Below are 26,952 nucleotides of genomic sequence, written 5' to 3' on the forward strand. Positions count from 1 at the left end.
AACGAGACACATTCACGCAACACAAGGCGAGTCAACACTGCACTTCCTATTACACTTCCTGTCATTTTCTCAGAAAGAGTGAGAAATGGAGAGCTGCACCAACAACAAAGAGTTCCTATCAGCAGCATGTAAGTAGAAACGTTTTCGTGTCTGTTCGGGTGTTTGTGTAAGAGATGCCGTTCGAGTTTAGGTCCTGTGTGAACCGCAACACAAACATAGATGATCATGTGTTGTGTACGTGTGGAGTGTTTCTGTAACGAGAGATACAATTATGTCTTTCTTTGTCAGTGTAAAACAGAGAAAGAAACAAATGTCAAAAGAGGAGAATTAAGAACATGTGCCCACTGTGTCAGCTGCTGATGTTCACATGAGGAGAGAAACAAACTCCCAACAATCTTCATTTTTTTCTCATCAGTTTTTATCATCATTATGAGGAACTTTTTTCATGTATATGTCTCAGTTACTGTTCAGTCATAATCATGAGATACTAAATAGTAACACTAACACAACACACTAAGTGACAGTGATCAGTGTTTTAATATTGAGATACTAAGTCATAATTCTAATAACTTTTTCATAATTATGGAATAATTTGTTAATTTTCCTTTATGATTAAACTACTCATAATTATATGATTCTTAGTCATAATTATGAGACCCAAAACTATAATTATGAAAAGGTTTGATACTAGATGATAAATAACAGAAACTAGATGAATAATAGATCACATACAAAATCATGAATAGAAAAATTCTCATACTTATGAGATAATCTCAATTTGTCATAATTATGACTTTGTATCTTAGGTACTACCTCATACTATCTTAGCTCAATTGTACGAAGGTTTCCCATGATTATGCGCTACTAAATTATTAGATACTACATTAAAATTTGGAGATACTATGAGAAAGTTTCTCATAATTATGTCTCAATTATTTGGTAATATCTCATAATTTTGGGAATACTACAAGATAGTACAGTAAATCATACATATCAAATAATCAGTCATAAGTAGGAGAATATAATTATAGCAAATGTATATATATATGATATGTATATATATTATACTTAGATTTGATATATAATTTTAAGATATTATGAGTAGGTTTCCACACAATTATGAGATACTAAACTATAGATATCAGATATTAAGTCATAGGTTAAAGGTCAATGTCATAATTCTGACTCAAAGTTATAATGATGAGACAGCTACTCATTATCTTGAGATAATATGTAAATAATGAGAGCTTGGGTGGTGGTTTTCATCTTTGCAGAACCGGCCTTCCACTGAGCACAGTTTCACTCCTTTAATTAATCAGCACACAGTGGAGAGCTGCTGGGTGTTTCTATTGCTGCTGGAGAGGAATGACCTCTCTGTTCATCTTTTCTTATTCTACTTTCTTCTGAAAATAATATGTATTTTTCTTGTTCCATCTGACTTGATCTCTGCTGGGTGTTTAGTGTAGCTCAGATTTTATGGTTGGGTTCTTGAGAACCACTTATCTTGGCAGGTCTGGGACCGGCACACACAGGCAAACACGCTCAGAAGCTCAGACAAACACATACTCAAACACACAAACATGGTGATAGGCATGGCTGGCAGGTGGAGCCTTATCTCCACTTCACAGCAGCTTGCCATTCTCAGTCGCCAGCTTACAGAAGGGATGGAAGCAGCCAAACCTAAAAAATACAGAAATCACTTTCTGTGCTTTTAGGTCAAATCAAAGCAGCTCAACACATCAGGCTTTTCCAAATGTTTAGAATGAATGGCTAAAATGTGTTTATCACTATTCTACCTTTGTGTGTGTGTGTTTGTGTGTGTGTGTGTGTGTGTGTGTGTGTGTGTGTGTGTGTGTGTGTGTGTGCGTGTGCGTGCGTATGTGTGCGGATGTTTCTGTCAGCAACTGTCTACCCTGATGAAGTGTCCTTGAGCAAGACCAGCTAATGTACCTTTCAGCTAATGTAGCTTTGTGTTCAGTGTTCTGGTCTTGAATACACACAAGCCAAAACATTACCTTATCTGTTTTATTTTATGGGTCTGTAATTTTATCCTAGCAAAGGATAATAATTATCCTAGCAAAAAAAAATGGTTGGTTATAATTACAGGGAGGATAGAGAGAACATGCAACTGGTATACTCACAATTAATTCATTCATTCATTCATTAATCTCCAATTATCTTCAGTTTATAGTGAGTGAGAACTTTTCAAAACCACTGGGAAAATGCTTTGCAGTTTACAAAAATATGATTAAAAAAAGCCTATAAATAAATAAAGTTGAAATCAGACAAGAACATATTGTTTATGAATAAGAAGAAGTTGGAGTAAGGACGCATCAATCAAAGGCCTTTGAGGTTTTTTCTTTTTCTTCTTTTTTAAAGCAGCTTACAAAGGTTGAAAAAAAATTGAAATGTGTTCATAGCCAAGCAGTTCAGTGTTATTCAGTGCAGGTAAATAAACAATATATTTTCTTCATCGCTTTAAATTGAGCTTTTCTTTTAAGGGAATCATTTTTGAAATTGCAGACCTGTAATATAAAGCCTCATCCAAATTTTACATTACTGCAACATTTATTCAAGGGAGCTCTGCTGACTATCACACCCCCATCCCAACAGGTTATTTTGATTAATAATGATTTGAACAAGTGGCTCTGCACTTCAGCCACTGCAGATTATTTGATAAAGGTTGTTATTGTGTATAATTCTGTATGTCTCTCATCTTCCTGAAAGATTTTTTTTTTCTGTAAATCAAACTATATCCACATTTGCATGATTTTCACTTCATCCTTCATCATGAAAATCTTTGGTTGAATGTATAAAAAATGTAGACAGACTGAAGTTTTACCCTTCTCTGTATATTTATGCTCTGTTTAATATCGTACAGCTGCAGGACTCCACTGAGATGGTAAAAACAGAGTTGGGAGGTAACAGAGGAGAATGAAACATCTGATCAAAATGGTCTATGTTGAGTCAGCTCTAGTTATAGTGAAATTGAGTCTTCCCCATTTTTCAGGGGACCAGCTGGAAACGCCTCCAGGATCCTCCAGTCTCCTTGAAACCTGGTTAGAACACCACAGGTATGGACTGGCCTCTTTGTTGTGTTTGTGTGCGTGACTAGTGAACTGTTGTGTGGGCCTGCTGTGGTTAACTAACACCCCAGCATTAACAGGAAGATAAACCCTTCTTTTAGTCCCGCACAGTGTGACTCCAAGGTAAGATTCCCCTTCACTGCCAAACGTCCCTGTTGTCAGTTTGCCAGAAATGTAATAAATCATAACCAGGGTTGATTGGGTGGAAACGCCAGCAGATGGACTTGGAAGATTCGAGGCCGGGCTGAAGATGCCTGGAGAGAATAGGATTCTAAGAGCAGAACCAGGTGTTCAAACACACGGGATTCTGAATGTTATACTCCCCGTTGTAGTGCTTTTTTTTCCTGCAGCAGTAGCAGCAGCTAAGTATGGGGATGTCAGCTGTCTTGTCAGGGTCAGTCTGTCTGTCCTTTCAGAGCAAGATATCTTGACAAGCAGTGACCAGATTGCTATCAGATTTTGTGTGGATGACGACACCATTGTCTTTTATCTAATTTCCCCTTGACCAACACTTTGGTTCTACACAGACTTTCCTGAAAGGAATTGTTTGCTTTGAAGGTCAATACCACGCTCTCCATTAAATGTGAAGCAATAGCCAGTCAGTCAGCTTAGCTTAGCATAAAGAGTGAAAATAGGGCGGAAGAGTTAGCCTGGCTTTAAAGTAAAAAAATAAAAAAAAATAATAAGTCTGCCTACCAGCTCCTCTAAAGCACACTAGTTTATACATAATATCTCATTTTGTTCATCTGTACAAGTTAAATCACAAATGATCACATCTGGGCTGTTGTACTAATTAAACTAAAAGATATAGTTAATATATTGATAATTGAGCTTCAGAGGTGCTGGTAGGTGGAATTTTTTGCCTTTCCTCTAGTGCCGCTGTGCACCCAAATGTTTCTTTCTACACAAAATGATAAAATCAGTAGTGGATTGCTATGAAATTCACTGAGCACATTCAAGCTCCCAAGATATATCCTTTGATCTCAATGGCTCCATGACCATTACTTTGAACAGCCGCAGGTCGTTTTGCAACTCTCCAGCAGAGACAGTAAGAATAGCAAAAGTTATCGCTATTTTATCATCACTGCTGGAGCTTCATTTAAAGCAACTCTGCTTAGTTTTGGGACACCTTCACACCATTTGAATCATTAGACTCAATCAAACAGGTGATTTGTAATGTGTCTGAAGTATCTGTAGCGAACTGTGCATATCCATCACTTGTAACACAGCAGACTCTAATGATGAACACAACAGGGCAGTGCAAATGCTGACCGCTGTGTGTTTTTCTACGTGCATGTGAGCAAAACAATGAGAAGACGGGCGTCATTATCAGCACTTCAACACTCAGTAATTTGCTGAACATTAACCGCACATCCTGAAATACTGTACATGCTGACTGTCTGCCGTGTCGCCTCGGACAGAAATCACTTGAGGGATACTGTATGTGGGTTATTTCTGGAGCCCTGCACCACTGCAGAATCTCATGCAGAGAGTTTGGAGACTGAATGTAACAGCATGAAGAGATTAGGGATTTAGGTACAAGAGAGAATATTTAAGAACAGGCTGCGCTCCACAGGCTCAGCGCAGGTTATGGTTGTATTTCAGGCATTAGATGTTGTACATTTGATCTTCCCATCATGTCCTCACTGTGATGTCTGAACTTAATCCTTGGATCTGCTTTAAATGGGCGCAAGAGTGATTTGTAATTCTCTCTCATTATGTATACCTTCTACCATCTCCTATTTGTTTCCTTAGAAACGGAGAAAAGATCGACAGGAGAGTTAAACCTCTACTTGAGTTTGAAGATCCGCCACTATTTGGTGTTTTTAGTCATGTAAATAGTGCGTTGCATGGCTGGTTACGGATGTCAGAACAGTTTCTCTTTTATGCACACAGCCAGGAAAACAGCTGACAAGTGGATGACATGTGACAATGGCTGATCTTCTCAAATATATGTTGTATTTTTGACATAATTTTTTTAGATTTGTCTCAGATTTATGGTCTATTCTATTCACCACGTTTTCACACGGATCACTTAACGTAATTAATGTTTAATTCATTAATTGATTTGTTTACTGTGTTTTATATTTAGTGGCTAATTGGGCTCTGTATATTAGTTTGTTAGTTTTACTGCCATTGTTTTGGCAGTGTGCCTTTCGTTATGCTATTAGCTGCAACCTGTCTGTTATTTGTCATTGTGCATTTACCCTCTAAGTTACCTTATTTGATTTAAACTTGCTAGGATCACATTGCATTTTAGATTTTGCATCAGTCATACCGCCGAATGAAATTCAGCATGCTAATGAGACAGGAAACATAACCATTCTGAATCCCCCTCTGCCTGCATCTTCATATATTAACTGTGTCAAATTTTCATCTCTGCCTCTCATCTAGCATCTCGTATCTCAGGAGAACACAGCTTGCCTTACCTCGGATAACGTTTTAGACATGAAAGCGCTGTTGGCTGTAGGGATGGCAATGTCGCTCTTTTGGTCAATGATAGTCTTCCCTAATGTTTGGATGTCGTGCACCACTCCAGTTTTCCTTTTTGGAGCTGTTTCAGAACCTCTTGTACATTTTGCAATTGGAAGTACAGCCTAAAGTCGCTGTAACATGGATGTTACAGACAAAAAGAGACCTCTCCTACAGATAATTACCATTTGTTTAGTCTGATCGACAACCATGTTTGCATACAAATGAATAGGCTTTAGCTTTAGCTATTGACCTGATATGACCTAAATGTAAAATAAGAAAGAAAGTGGCTATAACAATTTATTAAATTACAACGTGAAAACAATGTGGCTTGTTGTAATGAATGTTGATAGAAACCAAAAACAGAGCCAAAAGAGGGTGAATATTGGACATACATCTGCCACATTGCCAGAAACACGACTCAAATGAATAATAATGTTGCTCCCTGTCTGTAACATGTGTAAATCGGCAACTGTTTGCAAACCTGTTTGCCATATCAACTTAAAAAATGAAGATATGTCAAATGGCCTAAAAAAATCTGTTCTTGCGGGTTTTATTTTCTCTTTTCCAAGCATTTTGCGTGAAAAGCATGTGCATGTTTAAATGGAGCCCCCGGTAGGCTCGTTAAGTCTGCATTGACTACATTATTTTGAAATGATGAGCAGTGCTTGGAAAATGGCAAACAAGTTAAAGAGAAAAATAGGAGAGCAATAATGGGAGGTGAGGTATGAGTAGTGAGCATGTTTTTCCATTTAAAAACAGAGGAGGAGGAGGAGGAGGAGGAGGAGGAAGAGGAGAGGGGAGAGCACAGTGATTTAGCGCTGTGTCAGCACTGGCTTCATTTAGCTCTCCAGAGACAAAGCCACTGTGAAGTTTTTATGATTCTTTACGTAGAAGTTACGATGTTTCACAAAGAGATTATCATTACGAGCGAATCTTTAAAGGTGATGAAGGTTTCCAGCCTTATCGTGCTCATGCCTCTTATCTGCCAGAGTGTTTTACAGTATCTGTTTGTGCTCTGAGTGCAGTATGACCTCGACACTTTCTCTTCCCTTCCTCACTGTTATTTAGCCTCTCTTGCCTTCTCTCTCAGAATCTCAAGGTTGCCATAGTTAGCCACATCTTTTCATGTTTGTTTGTTTGTGTGCGTGTGTGTGTGTGTGTGTGTGAGAGAGAGAGAGAGAGAGAGAATATGTGAGGCGAGGCCATACTGCACTTTCAAAGGAAAGCACACGCACACACTAAAGTGGGCTAAAGTGGGGTGAATTTACAGGAAGCTCCGAACCATCACGGTGCTGCATCTCTTTTGTATCGCTTTATGTTTCACCTTCTCCCTGACTCTCTTCCCTCCTCTGCCATAACCTTTTCTGGTGAGCAAATGCCATGTCAATAAAAGCTTTTTAACATGAGGAAAAATCAATGTGCTCCGATTGCACCTTTTTTCAAGTGTGCCTGTACTGAACAAATGAGTGGTTGTGCTTCTGTGCAGTGGCTGCTGGGTAAAAATGTTGTTTGCGAAATCACAATTTTGGTCATAGTTTTACTTTTTTTTTAAAGGGAACTGCACAAAAATTCTCAAAAAAAAAATCTGTTATTGTAGATATGACTTAGTATTAACACTTTCTACTTTAAGTGCTTTATTGGTTTGCACCATCGTGCACCATCAACTTTTATTGTCCTGAAAGGAAAAGCAAGCTTGAAGGCAGGGTTGCAATAAAAATGCACAATAAAAATGTGTCATACAAACAATAAAAACACAATAAAAACACATTAACATAACAGCACAATAAAATGCATGATAAATAGGCACAACATATACCCACATCAGTTGTTAAGACCAGACAGTCGATCTCTCCTTGCAACAGTCAATCCAAAAGTCTTTACTGCTCGTCCAGAATGATAGTCTGTAATATTTCCACTTCACATCCAAGGAGAAAAGCAGCCAGTTTTCTGTAAAAGACAGACACAGAATGCAATTACAAGAATAAGGTTACAATGGACAAGGATTATGAACTCTTGTCCACCCTGACAGCATCATTTTCAATTAACACAAAATATTTCAGTTTAACAGTAACAGTAATTTCATGCAATAGACTTACAACAACTTCTACAGCTGCATTGATCTCATCTACACTTCTACACCATTTTTCTGTCCGTTGTCATGGATGTAGCCAAGTAGCAAGGGCGTTCCCATGGCCTCGGAGGTGACAGCGTGGCCATGATGTCTCCAGGTCGAGTCTGGCTGACGATCTCTGTTGTGTGTTGCTCCCTGTCGTCTTTCTGATGTCACCTCCGTGATGTCATCTCTCTAATGATGACATAAAATCAGCTAAAAAAAATACTAAGAAGATGACACCCCAGTTCTTAATCACGCCAACTGAGCTTGGACCAGTCGACCGTGTCTTCCACTGATGAAAACAGCTGGCAGCTGGCACAACACCAGAACTCGCTGAACAATGAACAAATCTGAGAAATTTGTTAACACCTGAGTCAGTATCATCAGCAGATGCAGACCTTAAGATGCAGCTGAAAACTATTCAATGGCCTTCTGAGTTGAGATTATATTGTCACAGTCTGTTAAAGTTTAGGTTTGCGCTAATTTAGTGAAATTATGTTTAATGAGTCTTAAGTTTCATTGACTTTACTGCCGTGTGACGTCATTATTTTGTATTGAGCTTCAAAGTATTTCTGTAGCATCATGTTTGTGCTCAAATTCCTCTACGGCCTGAAATGAGTCATTGTTAGTGAGTGAAGATGAACTACCAATGTTTTAGTAATGTGCCTTGCCACTGGTTTTATAGAGGAATTTATATTTGTGTGTGAGTGTAGGTATTATTTGTGCCACGATGACCCTGCTATTTATAGAGCTTTTCAAGCATGTGCTGTAAGAGCTAACTAAAAGATGAACACAATTTCTCTGACTCTCTTTCTCTGCCTGGTTTGTAAATAGCGTGTTATTTCTAGAGCTGACTATTCCTGTCACGTCTTGTAGCACAGCTTGTTCAATGACAAAAACACACACACACACACACACACAGTTTCTCATGCATGAGGGCAAATTTTATTTTAGGAATTTTATTTTAGGATAATGCTATTCATGAGTTTTCCAGAAACGGAGCAAGCAGATGTTTTGGTTGGTAGATTTGACATTTCAGTGACACTGACTTTCTGTGAAATTTAGTTTTGTGCTTTAGATATAAAAAAAAAAAATCCTGTTATTCAGCGGAGGTAGGTTAGTTCTACACTGTTAATTGTAATAGTTTTTGGCATGGATAATGATAATCATACATCAGTGAGAACATTTAAGCCATTACAGTTTGATTAACATTTTATCACCGATCTCCAGACACACACACACGTATCCTAAATGCTCTCCACTGTCATCCTTTGATTTCATTCAGTCTCTCACCCTCTCAATAAACCCCGTGCATGCTAAAAGCTCCCTTGTGCTAAAATATGAAGTACTGAGGACCAGTTACGAGTTGATAAGCTGCAGTATCAGCGTCCTCTAAATGCCCCCCCTCCAGTAATTATCCCACCTACTGCTGATTAATGCTTAGTCACTCTGTCCAACAAGGCCTCCTGCCTGTTCCTCCTCTGCTCCTCATCATTAACACAACCTTCATCCACTCATTCTTATTCTAAATCTGTTTCATCCTGCCATGTTCTTTTTATCCTGCAATTAACCAGGAACTTACTTTTGGCTATTTGAATGCAGATGGCCCACCATCCACAGTTTAAAAGGTTTTAAATGAAAGTGACCTACACAGGGGAATTAATTCAAAGTACATTTAAGAAACCACCCTCGAACACACCATTCTGACTATGAGGCTTGCTAACTTTGCTCTCGCCACCGCTGCTGCAGAAATTCAGCAATTGCAAACTCAGGCCCCAAGAACATCGGGCTAAAAAAGTGCAAGGCTTCAGAAGCTCCTCAGATACACTTTATACACTTTACAGATACACTTCTGCTTTTCTGCCTCTGCCTTCATTTTGGAAAATGAACTATAGATGGATCACAGACTATAGTGTCTGTGCAATAACCCTGTAACACTAAAACATCTACTTTATCTACAAATTACAAATCATATTAGTTTACAATTGAATAAATACATATATATCATCACTGTCATTACATTACTCATTCACTATTTATTTCAGCACTCTTTGCACTCTGCACTACATTCTTGTATACAAATCGCTCATACATTTGACTTGAATGTAGATGTATGTTGTTGTTCATTGTTGCTTTTATGAATAAACTGTATTTATATATACAAATATTTTTTTATCTGATTGTATGCACACAATAGTTAAATGTGTATAACTATCTTCTTTCAGCTTTGTCTGGGTTTTGTAGTTGTATGTCTTCTTCTGTCATAAAACTGTTCTTGGAATTGTGTGTAAGTGCACTGAGAGCAACAAAAACCCAGAGTCAGATTTTTTTTGTTTACACATACTTGGCCAGTTAAGCTGATTCTGATTCTTTGTCTTTCTCTCTGCGTTTGAATTGCCTATCTTGTAACCGCGTAAGTTCACAGGACAGTTGCACTTAAGTTTCTTTATTTCTTTAGAAGACAGAGACTTAAACAAACCTTGTCTCGCTTGCTATTTCTTCATCCACACAGGTAAACAAACTAGTGTTTGCAGATCAATGTGCAGCTTAGTTAGCTGGCAGGTTGCCCCGTTAGTACATAGATCCCTATGCAGACAGTTGCAATTACTAATTCAGGGGTCCACTCTCAGTGCTTATTTTGAGTGTTTGAAATTATGTATGTAAGTCAAGTTTACTGGAAGATTTTAGGAGGCTCATACCGATTGCACTGATAGATGTTGTCTTGCTGGACTTCTCCAAATCTCTGTTTGCCAAGTGCAGAATCAGACCCAGTTTTAAAAATACCACAATTTTCCTTTAGCTGTTTTGATTGCTAGTGAATTCCAGGAGTTATTTTATTTTGTTTGTGTTTCTACTTTCCTGTCAGTCTGTCTTTTCCAGTACTGCTACTATTCTTCTACAATTGTCTGTTTCTGTTCCAGCCCGTACTTTACTACATTTAGTTGTTTTGGTCTATTGAGAATTTTTCTCTTCATATACAGATAGTCACTGGAAAAAAAACTTACAACTAAGCCTTTACACTTTGTATCTGGAATGTCTGAAAGCCTGTTTGAGACAGTGTTTTGCATTTGCAGATAGATAGCTTTTTTGGGTATGATAGCAAAAATCCCTGCCTCCCTGGTTATGCAGGTTACAGCAGTGAAAGTGACTATAGGTAATCAAAGATACACTCATAAACAGTGCTGAAAGTGCGCAGGGAGGGGCCACCTTATGTACCACTTCTCCTTTTCTCATCCACCTCTGTCTTCTTTTTTTTTTTTAGCAAAATAAAGAAAAATAAATAAATACAGAGGCATCACTTTGAAACACCATCACTAAGTGAAGAATTGATCCAGATTTTGTCAGGTATCGACTAGGTGACTCATGGGCCGTGACTGGTTTGAGACTGAGATGACGTTTGGGTACAGATGAAGCCGGAATTGCACTACAGTACGTCTGTAACCACGATTTTAGTATTCATTGATCACCTTTTAATTCTATTCCTTTACCTCTTTCATTCTTTTCATTTTTGCGTCTGTCCAACCCATTCCCTCCCCTCTGTGACTCTGTTGTCTCATAGGTTTATGGATCAATGGTCAGTGGGGTGGTAAGGTGACCTTCCTCCAACCAACCAATCCTAGAGCTTCCTGGACAAAGCCCTGCCTCATTCAAAGGCTAAAAATGCTTCACAGGCACTATCTATTTCTTTCACACATGCGGGAGCACAATGAACCAGAGAGTACTGGGGAAAAAATGTGGAGTTGATTGCAGAATGTTTGGGTAATTGAGGGGAAAACTGGTTTCCATAATTGTTTTCACTGCAACTGCCTTGAGCACAGATTAGGTGTCTGTCCATTTTAGACAAAATAAATGTTAGGTTAAGGTGGGCTGAGACATGTATCCATTATGGTTAAGTATTGTGCAAGCCTCCAGCATGATTGTAAATAAATAGAAAAGCCACTGCAATCATATGCCTACCACAGATGTTCAATATGGCAAAATAACATTTCAAAGAGAGCTCTACACAACCTAAAGTTGTGCAATTTAACATTTTTATATTAACAGTGGATTAAATGATTATGTGTTATGTGAAAAATGTGATGGGCCCATGATGATCACTCAACTCTGCAGTTCCCTTCAGCTCAGTGGAGCTTTGTAGTGTCTTTCAGCTCAGTGTTTTGTTTTTATGGCTTTCAACTTTTAGGCTTGATTTATAATAGTATATTAAGGAATTACAGCATAACACCAGAGCCTATGCACATAGACACCTAAGCTATGCTGTAAGTGATCTCAAAACTATATGTTATGATCTATGGTGTTAACAGATGAACCACATCAGGACCATATGAACTATGATTGATTGCCTATTTTTTCTCCTACTGTACGTTTCAAGCAGAGATGTTGATAGTGATAGTGAAGACAAAGGCTCAGTAATCTGCCATTTTTCAGTAACAGACATCTAGCAAAGTCATCTCCACTCACTGCAAACCCTCTGCTCACTGTGACGACTGCTCTCAATCACACTGAATGAAAGCAAACAAACACAGTGGCTAAACTACAGTAGCCTCCTAGTGAATAACAGGACAAGACAAAAAAAAAAAAAAAACAAGCTACATGGATGTAACTCATAGATATCTAAGACTATCCTCACATTTATATATAAAAAAACCAACAACCTCACATTTGAACAAGAACCTTTTTACTACCCATAGTTGTGTTTTATTATCAAGCGACATCTAGCATTCATGTGAAACAGCATCAGTATTTTCAACAAATGCCAAAACATGATTATGTTAAAATGACAAAGTTGTAGGTTGTGTTGGTTGTAGTAATTATGACAGGAGCAAAGGAGGAAGTAAGGTGACTTTATAGGGGCAAAATCAATATAGGGAAGCAATTGGGGTGGATGGATAGGTCGAACATTGGGCTTTAACAGTGGAGACCACTGTTGCCCATTTCAAACTGACATTCAGTGTTCCTTTTAACTATGACCACAATTGTTCTATTAACGTATAACCACCATGACAAGCTTCTTCTATCCTTAACAATGCACTTAATACTTACCAACTATAGTTGGTGAACACAGTGGAGCATTTGGCAGCTAAACTGCCCAATATTTTCCTAAGGAGCTGATGGAGACCAAAATAGAGCTAAAAGAAGTTTATGTTGGACTTAGATTAATCGGATGCCAAAAATCACAAATGGATGCTTATGTTGCTCTATGTCTGCTAGATGTATAAAAAAAAAAACTTAATATGGTGATAATTGTCAGTCTTTTATTCTGCTGCCCCCAACTGGCCAGAAAAATCAGTTAATGCAGTTTGAGGTTGCTGTGTGCTGAGCTCTCTCTGCCACTGTGTAAAACAGCTTCCTGAACAAGAGATTTACGATGTCTCTGACATCCAAATCAAGTTGACCATCATCCTTGTTATAAATGTTTCACATTATTCAGAGAGATTCTCAAAAATAGCTGTGAAAAACCTCAAACTCACACACTGGTTTTGCCACAGAGCTCACATGTGTGTCAATTAATGTATGAAATTCTTGTTCATTTCTACTTTACTTTAATTGATGCCTCAGTTTTCATTTGATAGAGAATGTTTCAAAGCTTTTAGGCCAATGTGTCACCTCAAATAATTTATTGCAGTATCGAGGGACTGTCAGTACCAACATAGCAGCCTCTCTCTCTCACTACTTGTGACACTCTCTCTCTCATTTCTATGGGAGCGATGGGCTGTGATTGGCTTGTGGCTTCAGGACAGAGTAAATTATTAAGGCCTGCTCTTTCTTTGGCCATAAATACTCTCTCTCTCTTTCCATCTCTCTCCCTCGTGTTTTCTACTTCCTCTCCTCACTCAGCAGCCTGTCCATTTAGGAGGAGGATGAACAGGAAAAGAAGAAGGCACTGTAGCATGGAGGGGAAAAGCAGAGGGGGGAAAATAACACAAAGAAAAGTGTGGTTTGTTATCATGGACAGAAATGGAGGAAGAATGTCAGTAGGGAAATGGGAAAAAGAGCTATGGAGAATTAAAGGGACAGAAGGGGGGGGGGGGTGACAGAGGTAGAGGGACGATGAATTGCACAGCAAGCACTTTGCTATCCTCCCGCCTGCCACCTGTCCTACACTAAGACCTGAGTGCATCGTGCCAAAGCAAACCCACACCTGCTTTATACCTAAGAATAGAGATTATTTTTGCTGTGTGTGCGTCTGTGTGTGCGTACAGTATGTGTGTAAGCTTGCAAAACCAAACCAAAGAGGGACCAGTTGAGTGTTGCTGTCGTTAGAGAGTTGTTAAACTGCCAAATGGGTGAGGGCGGAGAGAAAGAAAGAGAGAGAGGAGGAGGGACAAATTTCCGACAGAGAAAGAGAGCAGAAAGAAAAAATAGAGTTGTTTTCATTCCCATCAATAATGCAGGACGTGTATTATCTCCTGTTGTGTGCAGCTGCAAACTTCATGCCTCAGCGATTTTAACAGAGGCAAACAACCATGTGCATGTGTGCGCACACAAACACACCCACAGACAGAAGGATTAGTGATCGTTTGTGTCATTCTGCAGGCAGACACATGATTTATGTAAATATGGGATTCGTGTTGTGAGAAACACTGACTACAGAAAAGCAGTGGGTTGATTATTAGCGTGCTTTGTTTATCTGTGTTTATGTGTCTGTTAAATCTATCAACCAACACCTACTTAGCATAACTCTACACTGCTGTTCCTTAAAATACTGTTGCACCATCTTTTATGCTAATGGAAGCTAGTTTAGTCCTTTTAATTTCTCTTCTCCTCCACAGCATGACTTTGATCTTTAAAGTTGCTCTACCCAGTACTTTATATTAACAATGGATCAGATGATTGTGTGTAATGTGAATGGTATCACTTGTAGTGACAAACCCACAGAGAATTGTGATCCAAATACTGCTCCTCTCAGATCTACGGAACATCTTGAAGCTTATATTTTTGTTTTTTATGGCCTGCAATTTCAACCAATCATGTTTTGGTTCCATCTCACTGCTGTTGTCAATGTCCAGCAACTATATTCAGCGAAAAAAAACCTTAAAAAAAAACCTAAATAGAAGACAGACAAAGTTAGCAACTAGCTGATGAACATATTGAAGAATTTAGTGGTTTAAGAGCCAGATATTTTTCCTAGGAGTTAGGGGAAACCAGGACAGTGCTGAGAGGGGAGTGAATATTAGTCAATTTATAAAACCCAATATGACAATTTAAAAATACATTAAGATAATTGAAATAAAAAAATGAAACAGACAAAGTAAAAGCTAGCAAGTTATACCAACACCTGTGTGATTCAAAAGCAGTTGTCAAAAGATATGTCTAGAATTTCAACATGGCAATAGACGGAGAGGACCTGACAGTGAGGAGTAAACGGTTCCACAGTCTGAAAGCAGCAATGACACTGCGAGATTGTGCAAATCTACTATAAAAGAATCTCAAAAATGTATTTGATTTTTCACATGGTAACAGATGAGGGGAGACAAGTAAAGGAGAGATATCATCTCTGTGCTACATTTTGGACAGGCTGCAGTTGGGACAGAGATGCACATGGTTTAGCACCAGAACATCCTGATTCAGTGCTGTATTTCATATTTTGGGAACTAGTAGGGGACTAAGCATGGTTTTCATGCTGCATAGATGTTGTAGGATAGACTCAGGTTGCCATTGTTCTATTTGCTGTTGCTGCAGGGCGCAGTGTGATTTGTCAGGGCCATATAATCTCATAACACCTGCTCATAAACTTCTGTTTGTCCTGCAGCAGCAGAATGTAATGTCAGAGGTGAACAGGCACGCACACCAAGGCCAAATGTGGGGCCACGACAGATCAATGGCTGCCTCTTCTCGCAAAAGACGCGTATGTGGATGAGTGTTTGGGCAGGCCCTGATATAACAAGGAGTTTGATTAGATTGGATGAGAGCCAGAAACCATTGCTTTTCAGCTGGGGCTGCTCCCATCATCATCATCATCATCCTCCTCCTCCTCATGCTCTGGAGTTGCCAAACAGATGCACAGCTCAACAAATGTGGTTAAATTTGGCAGTTTGCATTCTCTCTCCGTGCCTTGTTTTTTTTTTTTTTTTTTCTTCTCTCCATCCTCACGGGCAATTAGAGGAACCAGAGTTGGCACGCCAACACATAGCCATTATGGTATGTTTGTGTATGTTAGTTTGTGTGTGTGTGTGTGTGTGTGTGTGTGTGTGTGTGTGTGTGTGTGTGTGTGTGCACCCAGGTGATGTGCTTTAAGGCAAAAAGGGAGAAACTATTTATTCTTCCCACAGCAACAGGCATGGATCAAAGTAATTGGACAGTTTGGTTCACACATGGGTAGTCCAAAGCCTTGTGTGCATATGAGTGTGTGTGAGTGTGAGTGTGTGTTTGTTATGTGTGTGTTCTCTGCCTCCCAGACCTAGTTGCAAAACAGTTCCATACAATACACAATCACTTAAATACACACACACACACACACACACGCACACACACACACACACACACTAACACTCAATATCATCTTTCTCTCTCTACATTTGTGTTGAATAAAACATGGCAGTAAAAGTGTGTCACAGTCTTGCTATGTGAAGGGGAAGCAGAATGGAAGGGTTCTGCTTCAGTATAAGATCAGATAGAAAGAGTTTGTGTGTGTGTGTTCATGTGTGTACGTGTATGTGTGCATGTGCCTCCCCCTGTCAGTGCAAGGCATGGATGTAATTGTGGGTAGTTTGGGTGTTCTGATCCTTGCCCACTGTGCTCCCATCTCCCAGATCACAGGCTTTATTTCTCCTTCTCTCTGCCTCTTTCTCTGTCAGTCCGCCTTTCTCTTCCTCCCACTCATTACAATCTACTGTATCTGCACTCAAAACTGTCTGCTAGTCGCACACACAAGACACACATAATTAATGCTGACCTTTTCTCGCATAGTAGATCCATCTCTTAGAGGGGGAGGATAGAAAAGAAATGAGAGAACAAGGGTAATGGATGGGACATAAAGGGAGGAGAAAATTAATAAATGTATGGAGGAGGTTAATACAGGAGGTGATCAAAAGAGGAGCAGAGAGGAGACGTTAAAGAAATGGGCGAGCCGCTCCACTCATTAGTGAGCGGATGCACTATTTGCTCTTATTGTTGCAAGATTGAATCCCCCACATGAACTTTACAGGGTGCGTTCTGTCCTATAACACGTGCATGTGATGAAAGAATATGAAAATACAAGGTGGGGGAGGAGCAGCAAAGTGAGGAATCTAAATTTGCTGATGGCTTGATGTTGAGTTTCTTTCATTCTTTCATCTCTCCTATCAGTTACCTCTCGGAAAACTGGGACAGCGTAGTCCGTCTGGAGCTAAAACACACACTCCCTGAATGCAGATAGAGCTCTGCACACACACACACACACACACACACACACAAACACACACACACGCACAGACCGCAAGGAATACCATCCTTGATCTGTGTGGTTCTGCTATCGACTGATGTGATGGAGGATAAGAGGGAAATTACCAGCTGAAGGTGGTCTGCGTTTTATTCAAATTGGACACACACATGTGTTTGTACTTCTGTATTTGTGAGGACCCTCATTGCCCAGAATGAATTCCCTAGCTCCTAACCCCTTGGATCCGAATCCAAGTCTTAACTCTCAAGCAGCTCTTTGAAGGACTGTTTCAAAGAGAGGACCGGCCAAAATGTCCCCACTTTGCAAAAAATGTCCTCACTGTTTAAAACTCAAACTGGTCCTCACAAAAATAGATGTACAAGTAATCATGCACACTCACACCGCGGGTCCCGTTCCACACAGCAAGCCTTCTTGGCAGTGTAAAATTCATTTTCTGTTTAATAATAATATTTAATCACAAACACACGTATACACATACACACACACGCACTGTCTCCCTCTCATTCATGTGTTGGGCAGAGCTGGTGTGTCAATGTGGAGAGGTAATTATTTGCTTGGCCAGTCTGAGCCTGCTCTGAGTCTCAAGGACGGACTCGCCTGCAGCTACAGTACCAACCAACACTCAGATTACACAACAGACACAGTGTGTGTGCGTGTGTGTGTGTGACTTCTTTTGTCTGTGTGTGATGTTGGGGCCGTGACTTGAATCAAAGTGCTTCCGTGTGTTTTTATGTATATGCATGCAGAATGTATAGTAGGTACATGGTTCATAGTTTTATGAGCTTTCTCTGTGTGTGTGTGTGTGTGTGTGTGTGTGTGTGTGTGTGTGTGTGTGTGTGTGTGCGGGTGCAGGCATATGCGGGCATTTACACACAAGTAATGATGTGTGTATGACTGTGAGCCTATATAAAACAATGGCTCTTGCAGCTTCGTCCCTGCAGGTCTCCACCTCAGGGAATCTCTGCCGCAGACCCACAATTACACACACATACACACATGCAGACACACACCCAAACACACGCATTCCTTGTGTGCCAAAGTATAATAGCAGGGATGGGGAGAAGGAAATTGAGGCTGGGAAGGAGACTGAGGGAGAATAGGGGAGAGTGAGGGTGGGGAGGAAACGAAGGGAAGAGGAGGTTTTCAGAAGTGAGCACTGTGTAGGGAAGAAAAAGAAAGTAAGAAGAAGAAGTAAGAAGAAGAAAGGAGGAAGAGGAAGGACATTAAGATAGAGACACAGGGATAGTGAGGAAGAGGCCGAAATTGGAAGAAGGCCATTGGAGGATGAACATAAGTCATGAGAGATGAGCTGATCATCACAGCCGGGCCAGACAGATAATGTTTCACTTTCTAGCCCCATAAAATCTTTTATGACAGCTCTCCCCAGATGACTGCTACCTGTTTTTATTTGGCTCTGTATTTGTATTTGTGTGTGTGTGTCTGTAGCTGAATGCTTATAGAGTACAAAGTGTGTGTAAATGGGATTGCATGGTGCCATTTGTGTGTGTGTATGTGTGCTTGTGTGTGCATGCATGCTTGCATGTGTGAATGCACATAAACAGGATGATTATTGAGTGTGAAGTGTGTGTGAATGGGATTTCATGGTGTCATTTTCTTGGGTGTGTGTCTCTGTTTATGTGTGTGTGTGTGTGTGTGTGGGTGTGTGTGTCCAAAGTGCTGCAGAGCCATAAAGCGGTGCCAGAGAGTTTTGAGTGATTGCCTCGGACTACCACAGCCAGGAGACCAATAACAGTAGGCGGCTCAAGGAGGCTCCTGCCAAGTGACCAATGATTAGATCCAACTGGAGGAGACTAGAGCTGAATGGTCCGTCATTCCTCAGCTTCATTCCCCCTCAGAGCCCCATTCGCAGCCTCCCCCAGTAACAGGACGGCATTTCCGTCCTTGAGTGTTGCAGAAATGCGCTGGTTTACTCTCTGGGTCTTTAGTTGTGTTAAAGTTGTGTGCAGGGCGCTGTAGGAGGAAGAACTTCTCTGGGAGGAAATTTAAAAAGCAGGATTATGAAGTTATCCAGGTAACCTCTCAATACAGGGGCAATGAGATATAAACAGCACATGAGGGAAATGTTAAATCCATCCTCTTTCCACATGAGGCAGCTGGATGTGGACGCATAACCACTTGTTAGGTAGGGACCCACCAGCAGTAAGGAACGTGATCAAGTTGATGCAGATGCAGAGTTTATGCACAGAAAAGTATTTAAGTTTTAACATTTCTGCACATTAGTGTCACTACAGTTTATTTTAATACATTCACAAGTTTTTGATCATGGACCTTATTCAGGCATAATAAATATAGTAAAAATAAAGTTTATTTATATAGCAAGTGTCAAACAGAGATTACAAAGCGCTTTACAAGGACAATATGGTAAACAAAAAGCATAAAATATGCTACACATGTATTTCACACATAAACCAACCTGCATACACACATCCAGACATATTCGCCTAAATTGAACAAGGTAGCCTAATAAAAAGAGATTGCAATAAAAACGGATTGTGCAGAACCACTATAAAAGAGGACAAACAATTTATTCAAAAACTTAAAGCATTTAAAATAAAATGCTGATTTTGCAATTCTGCGTTCATCGGCCAGGTTGTTCTAGAACAAACTCTGTCCCCGTTTAGTCTTACCTCTCGACATGGGAACTGGCAAAAGGTTCCTGCCCGAGGACCTAAGACTGCGTCCAGGTTGATACAAATGCAGTAATTCAGAGATATAGTTTGGAGCCAGGCCATGAAGTGCTTTAAAAGTAATGAGCAAAATCTTAAAATTGATTCTGTCATAAACTAGTAGCCAATGTAAAGACATTAAGAGGGGAGTAATATGAGCTCTTTTCTAAGTTTTTGTTAGTAGTCTGGCTGCTGCACTCTGTACAGTCTGTAGTCAGTGAATTGTTTAGTGATTTATAGCGGTTAGGAGAGAACCATTGCAGTAATCTCAGCATGAGGGTATAATAACAGAATGCAAGAACACTTAGGTGTATATAGATCTAGGTAATTATCCCCAATGCAAAACATCCGTGTGTCCCAGAAACAAGCTCACACAGGAGGATTTTTGTAGTCCAGCGTAGTGTTGCAGAACCATCACAGTTCCAATAGAAGAATATATCAGATAAAAAGCATAACATACAAGCCAAACTCCTCATTCAAGCCCAAACCCTGAGGTGTTTCAAGACAGTTTATCCAAAATATTTCTGTCAGACCTAACTTTGTCAGATAAGATTTTAACCATACGACATAAAGTACACCTTGAGTGTTAACGCCTCCTGATTGAAAATCTTCTTGGATGTGAAAAATAACATGTTTTGTTGTGTTGTGATGGTCTGCACAGTTGCCATGTAGGTGGTAACAAAGTCCGCTTGTGGTGAGGCAGAATGTCTCTAACAAGTTTATTAATTTTAATTAGCTGGAGTTTAGATTTAAAAAATATACAAATCATTAAACACAGCTGGATGTGTGTCTAATCAGGTTCACTGTGTAATCTTGTTCCCGACTCCTCTGCTTTGGTCCTTTGTTATTTCGTTGCCTTAATATTACTGCTGCTTGTTTTCCTGCCTCCTCTCAGGCTCAGCCTCAGCTTGTGTGTGTGTGTTTACATGCCTGTGTGTGTGTGTGTATTGACTCTGTAGTATTGATCAGATAGAGCAGCGGGGTGGTCCTGCACTCAGCCATCACTACATCCTGAAACTGAAGAAAAGCCCTCTGTTTCTAAGACTCTGGCAAACAAAAGCGGCAGAAGTTAAATCAGCCTTATTCGTCTGCTCCGTTCGGTCATTTATTTATGGAAAAAATGAGTGTGTGAGCCTGGCTGTTCCTCTGCAGAGCCAATTTATGAGTTACACATCTCCCATCTGTGTAATTCATAAACTGACCTCGGGTGTTTGATGTATTGATTTTTGCTAGAGTGGAGCTCCTAAAGCATCCTTCCCGTCCTGTTGGTGGGCCTCCACCCAGAACACACTGTCTTCTGGCTCCATGGCCCCGGCACATACTGTGGTCATCCTGGGGTTACAGCGGAAGGTCTGCTGCTGGTCTGCTGGGTGCCCCAGGCATGTGGATGGGATGGCTCCCACAGGACCCACTCCCACTGATCATTATTGTCTATGAATAGCTGCTGCATTGCAGATGGATGCAAGAGAGGGAAGAGGGGGATAGGTGTATGGGAAAGAAGTGTAGCAATGGGTAGAGCAGAGAAATGAAATGGTTCATGGAGAAACAGGGAAAGAAGAAGATGGCACAAAAGAGCAAGAGAAGGAGGTGTAAGTGTGTGCATGTGTGTGTGTGTGTGTGTGTGGGCATGTGTATGTGATGGTGGGAGGAACACAAGAGAAATTTCATTTTCAAGGACACTCAGGTCCCTTGCTGTGGTGATTCAAACAACAAATCCACACATCTGTTTATTGCAGCCAGGCGTCTAAACAAAGTGTGACTGTTTGGAGGCAATAAGACTGGGGGGGTGGGGTGGGGGGACGACTCACATGGAGAGAATCAAAGAGGAGGCAGTGATCAGACAGGGTGGAAATGAAGATGATAAAGAGGATGTGTCCATTGCCTCATTACATTTCAGAGTCTTTGTTCAACATGTAATGATCGCTGTACCCTCACAAACCTTCACCCACTCTGGCACACGTGCATGCACATACACGCACATATACACACACATACACACGCAAAAGTGTTTTTGTCCTTAATCAGGAAATTGCATTGGCATTATTATTATTATTATTACCATAACCTTACCTGATCTGCTTCATGCAGTCCTAAACCTAAAGTTTCACGTGGACATGCTCTTTTTGAGGTGAATAATAATGTGTCACAATAATGTGACTGTGAACAAATTTATGTCCTGAATATGAGTAATCGCCTACAACTAGTGCTGAAACTAACAACCATTTCCACAGATTAAGTGATAATGAAAATTGTTAGCTGCAGTCACCCCACGATTGACATGTTTGACGGTGCTGTGTCAAAAACATGCAGTTTGGCGCCTGTATCTGCAAGTGGACACTACATACTATAGATGACAGCCTCACAGAGCATCAGAAAACCAAACAGCTCTCTTATACCTGGCCCACAATCAATGTATAGGGCTGTTTGGCCCCCTGGAGGTCTGGGGCCCCTGGGCATATTCCCCCAGCCTATGTTGCAGCCTTGTTGGCCATTTATTTTCTGTTAATCTACTGATCGACTCATCACATCCAACCCCAAACAACACTCTCTGTCACACACACATACAGACTGATGCGCAAAGACATCTGCTAGTAAGAATATTGATTGATTGTCTAGCCTGTTGAGTAATGATGATAACAACAACAGCCATCACTCATCTCTGCTTAAAAAAAAAAAAAAAAAAAAAAAAATCATCATTTGGCAGGACAGTGACATGAATTTGTCCTTGTATCAAATATTTGTGGTTTTCGTTTGTGTATGAAAAAGCTTTGGCACCGATGTTAAAACTCTGTGGAGACCTCCCTCTCTCTCTCTCTCTCTCTCTCTCTCTCTCTCTCTCTCCATATACTACGCTATGTTCCGCTCGCTCCCTCCAGTCGCGGTAACGGGCGGGCGGTTGCCAGTAGAGACGCGCCAACAGCGTAGAGCTTTAACGGCCATTTCCTCGTGTCGAGCCCTGGAATGTCGAGTAGCGGCTCGGGCTCTTCTTCGCGGAAGGAGTTCGATGTGAAGCAGATCCTCAGGATCCGATGGAGGTGGTTCGGTCACCCCGCGGTCCCTCCGCCTCACTCCCCTCCGATAGGAGACTACTTCGCCGGGAGGAGAGCGGGCGGCAGCTCCGGAGACGGACCGTCAGTTAGCGGCTCCGGCAACTCGAATTCAACCGACGTAAACCACAGCGCGGGGGGTCACGGCGGTCTTGTAGCCAGCGGCAGCGCTGGGTCTAACCTGTGTAACGGCAGCGGCAGCAACAGAAAGTTTGCCGATCCGGCGGGGAGTCGGGGCGGGCTGGGAGGAGCGGCAGTTGGAGCGACGGGGAGCTCCTGTCCCCGCTCCTTCAGCCAGCCAGAGTGCCGGAGCTCCGCCGCAGCGCTGTCGTGGATCTCCCCGCCGCCGCATCGTCGCTCTCGCCCGGTGACCAGCATGGAGCACCCTGGCGAGGCCCCGGTGCCCCAGCTGGTACCCGAGCCCTCTGCTCATGTCGGGGTAGAGGAGGAGGAGGCGGCGGCGGCAGCGGCAGTGGGGGGCGCCGAGGAAATCAACCACCCAGAAACAGACTCCAGCTCCTGCAGGTAGGATCTGAGGTTTGGGTGGTTTGATTTTGGGACTTTTTAGTTAAAAGTTCATGGGTGAGATTTTTAGATTCACAAAACACCTCAAAACCTTTGTGCAAGTGAAAAACTTCTTAGTTGTTAGTTATTTGGAGAAAAGTAATTGAGTTCTGTATAATTTGATGAATCATTCTGCTGTTACATTTAATCATCTTGTTCTAGATTGTCACTTTGCTGTTATCATAATCCTCATTAGAGCTGCAACAATTAGTTGACTAATCAACTAGTCAGCCCCATAAATTAATCAATAATCTACTAAATAATCATAATATAATAATTAATAATGAAACAAATTAATAATCAACAACCATTTCGATATGCTATTAATCGTTTTAGTCAATTTTCAAGCACAATTTCCAAACATTCACTGTCTAAAGCTTCTCAAATGTGATGATTTGATGCTTTGGTACAACTGATTCTGAAGATTTTTGTGGGTTTTGGATTGCTGGTCACATAAAGCAAGACATTTGGTTACGTTTTCTTGGGCTTTGGGGAATTATAGCAGACTTTCACTATTTTCAAAAGTGATTAATTGACAGAATAATCTGCGGATTAATTAATAATGAAATAGTTGGTGCATCACTGGTGCAAATAGAGGACAGGTGGAAACTTTGAATGTGCTCCTGCTGACTATAAAGGAAAAAGTGATTTACCAAGAGGGATTTACCAAGCAAGAGGCTGTTTAGACAGTATGCAGTAGTGGAGGGCCACACATTACATGCAGACAGACAGAATGAGGGAGTGGGAGAGAGAAAATGATGGCTGAGTACCTTTGGGACGGCATGTGGTCCACTGATTTTTTTCCCCTCAGCCTCCTAATGAGGCTTCACCAACCAGTGTCTGTTGAGTACACACACACAAAACACAAATGGTACACTCTTGCGAATATGGGATTTTCAGAGTCAAATTAACAATATGACTCTAGGGCTGAGCCCCGCATGTTGCTGTATAGTGTACTTGACATTTATATTGTTTTGTTTTCACTGACTGACTCTCCAGCTTTTACTCACAGTCCTTAGAGCTCTGCAAGTTTGTGTGCACATGCATGATGGCGTGTGTTGCATTGGCGTGGCCATCCAGCTGTAGCAGTGTTAAAAGGCTTTAAATTAATAGTTGCCATGGAGACGGCAAAACAAAGCATTCAGGGCATTATAACTCCTCTTAAGCACATCTGGATTTATGATTTTTCATTATGATGCAGCAGTAAATGGGAGGAGGTAAAGGAAGACATATACTGTGTGTGTGTGTGTGTGTGTGTGTGTGTGTGTGTGTGTGTGTGTGTGTGTGTGTGTTTACTATCCTGGCATAATGATGCATCTGAAAGCCTCCTCTCATACTCTGCGTTCCCAAGACATGCATCAGAAAATATAAATGATTCATAGGACTAGCACACACACACACACACTCACATATTAAAACAGCTTTCTCCATGCACAAACGCAGATGTATTTTTTTTTTATGGATTAATGTCTGAAGATTTTTATTCTACAACCCATTTGTTTTCACTGCAAATGTGTGCATTTGTGTGAAAATATCTATTGTTATGCAAGGCTTGATGTCACAGCACTTACACAGAAAATGACTTTATAGTAACACACACATACACACATCTGCCTCATTAGCATAAGCACAGAAGAAATTATGATGGGAGTCTGAAAAGATTTGGATTATGTATTATACATGTGCATGGATATGACCATGTCCTTTCACATGTTATGGTTGCCATATCAACACAGAGATTAGTTCCTGCAGCATACATGTTCATGCACTCTGTGCATGTAAGTTTTGTGATGTGCATGTGTGTGCTGCTATTCATCATCTCCCTCTGAAAGCTGCTGTGTACAGTATGATACTCCAAGAACACGGGTGGCAGAATCCCAAATGGGATCACAGGAAGGGACGCATACTGAATCCCAGAGTGGCTGAAGGCTCGACTCGGCTCCGCTCATCTCCTCCTCTCCTTTCTCACCCCACCCAGCTCCCCTTCCTCCCCCCTTTTAATCCTGGTGTGCCTCCCGTACTCACCCTCTCTCTCCTTCTGTGCCACGTTCACCTCGTCCATTCATCTGCCCTCTCTTCTTTCCCTGCTAATGTATGGGGGAACCAAAAGCATTTGTATGTGTGTCACGGAGGGTGTAACATGTGACCAGGCAGGCAACGTGGCTGTATGATCACATCGTCTATCAGCTTACAGAACTAAGTTTCATTTGCATTAGCTGTTAGCCTACAGGCTAATCAGGATAGATAGTTAATCACAAGGGAGGGTGTGTGTGTGTGTGTGTGTGTGTGTGTGTGTGTGTGTGTGTGTGTGTGTGTGTGTGTGTGTGTGTGTGTGTGTGAGAGAGAGAGAGAGACGCAGGGAGAGAGACACTCAATGACAGTTGTGTGAATGTCCTTGCCTGGTGCAGGGGTTTAAAAAATCTGGCTGCATGGTGTTGATTTGCCCTAGACACACTCTTTCTTTCTCCCCTCTCTCTCTCTCTCTCTCTCTCTCTCTCTCTCTCTCTCTCTCTCTCTCTCTCTCTCTCTCTCTCTCTCTCTCTGTCCATTTCTCCCTCTCTGACCACGTTGAGTGCCTGCCAGGCTCAATTAAGGGGACTGGAAGGCAACGTTCCCCCCACTTCAAAGCCATCTCCTCTGGCAGTATTTAGCCACACCATTCATCTACATACACACTCACACACACACATACAAGAGGACAGGAGAGCTAGCCAAAAAGCCTCCTTGGAGGGTAAGAGCGGGATGGGGAAGAGAGAAAACGGAGGCAAAGATAGATGTTGGGATGGTGGGATGAGGTGGAATGAATTGAGTGATGGATGAGATTAGTCAGAAGACAGATGAAGAGGAGCAGAGTGAAGATGACTCCTGCTGGAGCAGATAGGCAGCAGCAGCAACACACACGAGCCAATTTGTGTGCATGATACTTTTTGTAACTTTTGTTAACAGTGTCTGAGATTACTTTTAAATTCAAGTGACTCAGAGAGCTTTAAACATGCAATAAATTATTAGTTGACAACTGCAGCTGCAAACAACATATATTATCACCGTTTAAGTTGATATGGCAAATTTGTTAGCAAATAGTGACCTTTTTACACATCCAGAAGACACAGGGCAACATTATCATTCATTTGGAATCATCTTTATGGCCACCGGGCAAATATTAGTCCAGGTTTCATTCTTCTTTTATCTCTGTTTTTGGTCTTCACCAACACCTGAGGGAAATATCTGGCTCTTCAATTGCTAAGTGTTCCACTATGTTCACCAGCTAGTCTCTACCTGTTTGTCTTGTGTTTGATGCTGGGCAGGGCAGTGTATAGTGAGTTTTTAGGGCATTCTTTTTCAAACAATGCTAATGAGAGTGTTGAGAGTTAACCAAAACCATAAAGATGTCAGTGGGAAAATCTAAAAGATGCTATGAAGCTCTGCAGAGTTGGAGGATAATTTTCTGTGGATTTGTCACTACAAGCAACTCCTTTCACATTACATGTAGTTATGTGCTCCATCCAAAAATATTCATTAAACCAAAAGGAAAAATTCCACAGCAAAACCCATTAACTGGAAATGTCACATATGCAGAGTAGACAGAAATGTTAAAGTT

At 41.0% G+C, this 26,952-nt stretch overlaps 1 protein-coding gene across 9 annotated transcripts in view; it reads left to right on the forward strand.

Moving 5' to 3' along the window:
* Positions 1-11: 11 nt before the first annotated feature.
* Positions 12-26,952, forward strand: part of klhl5 (kelch-like family member 5) — a 50,870-nt gene continuing 23,929 nt past the window's right edge. For 3 of the 9 annotated variants that reach the window (XR_011694275.1, XR_011694277.1, XR_011694276.1), the window contains exon 1: positions 22,437-23,315. Coding sequence is in view for 4 of the 9 variants with exons in the window: in XM_071503113.1 (XP_071359214.1) it covers positions 22,705-23,315 (611 nt within the window). In the remaining 5 variants the exon portion in view is untranslated. Of the gene's footprint in view, positions 129-1,068; positions 3,075-22,436; positions 23,316-26,952 lie in introns of those variants that run through there. The other 6 variants (XR_011694273.1, XR_011694274.1, XM_071503113.1 and 3 more) reach the window with 4 other exon arrangements.

Source organism: Trachinotus anak, unplaced genomic scaffold (assembly GCF_046630095.1).
Source record: "Trachinotus anak isolate AG129_WGS33_773 ecotype Australia unplaced genomic scaffold, CSIRO_AGI_Tana_v1 ptg000019l, whole genome shotgun sequence".
NCBI classification, from domain to species: Eukaryota; Metazoa; Chordata; class Actinopteri; order Carangiformes; family Carangidae; genus Trachinotus; species Trachinotus anak.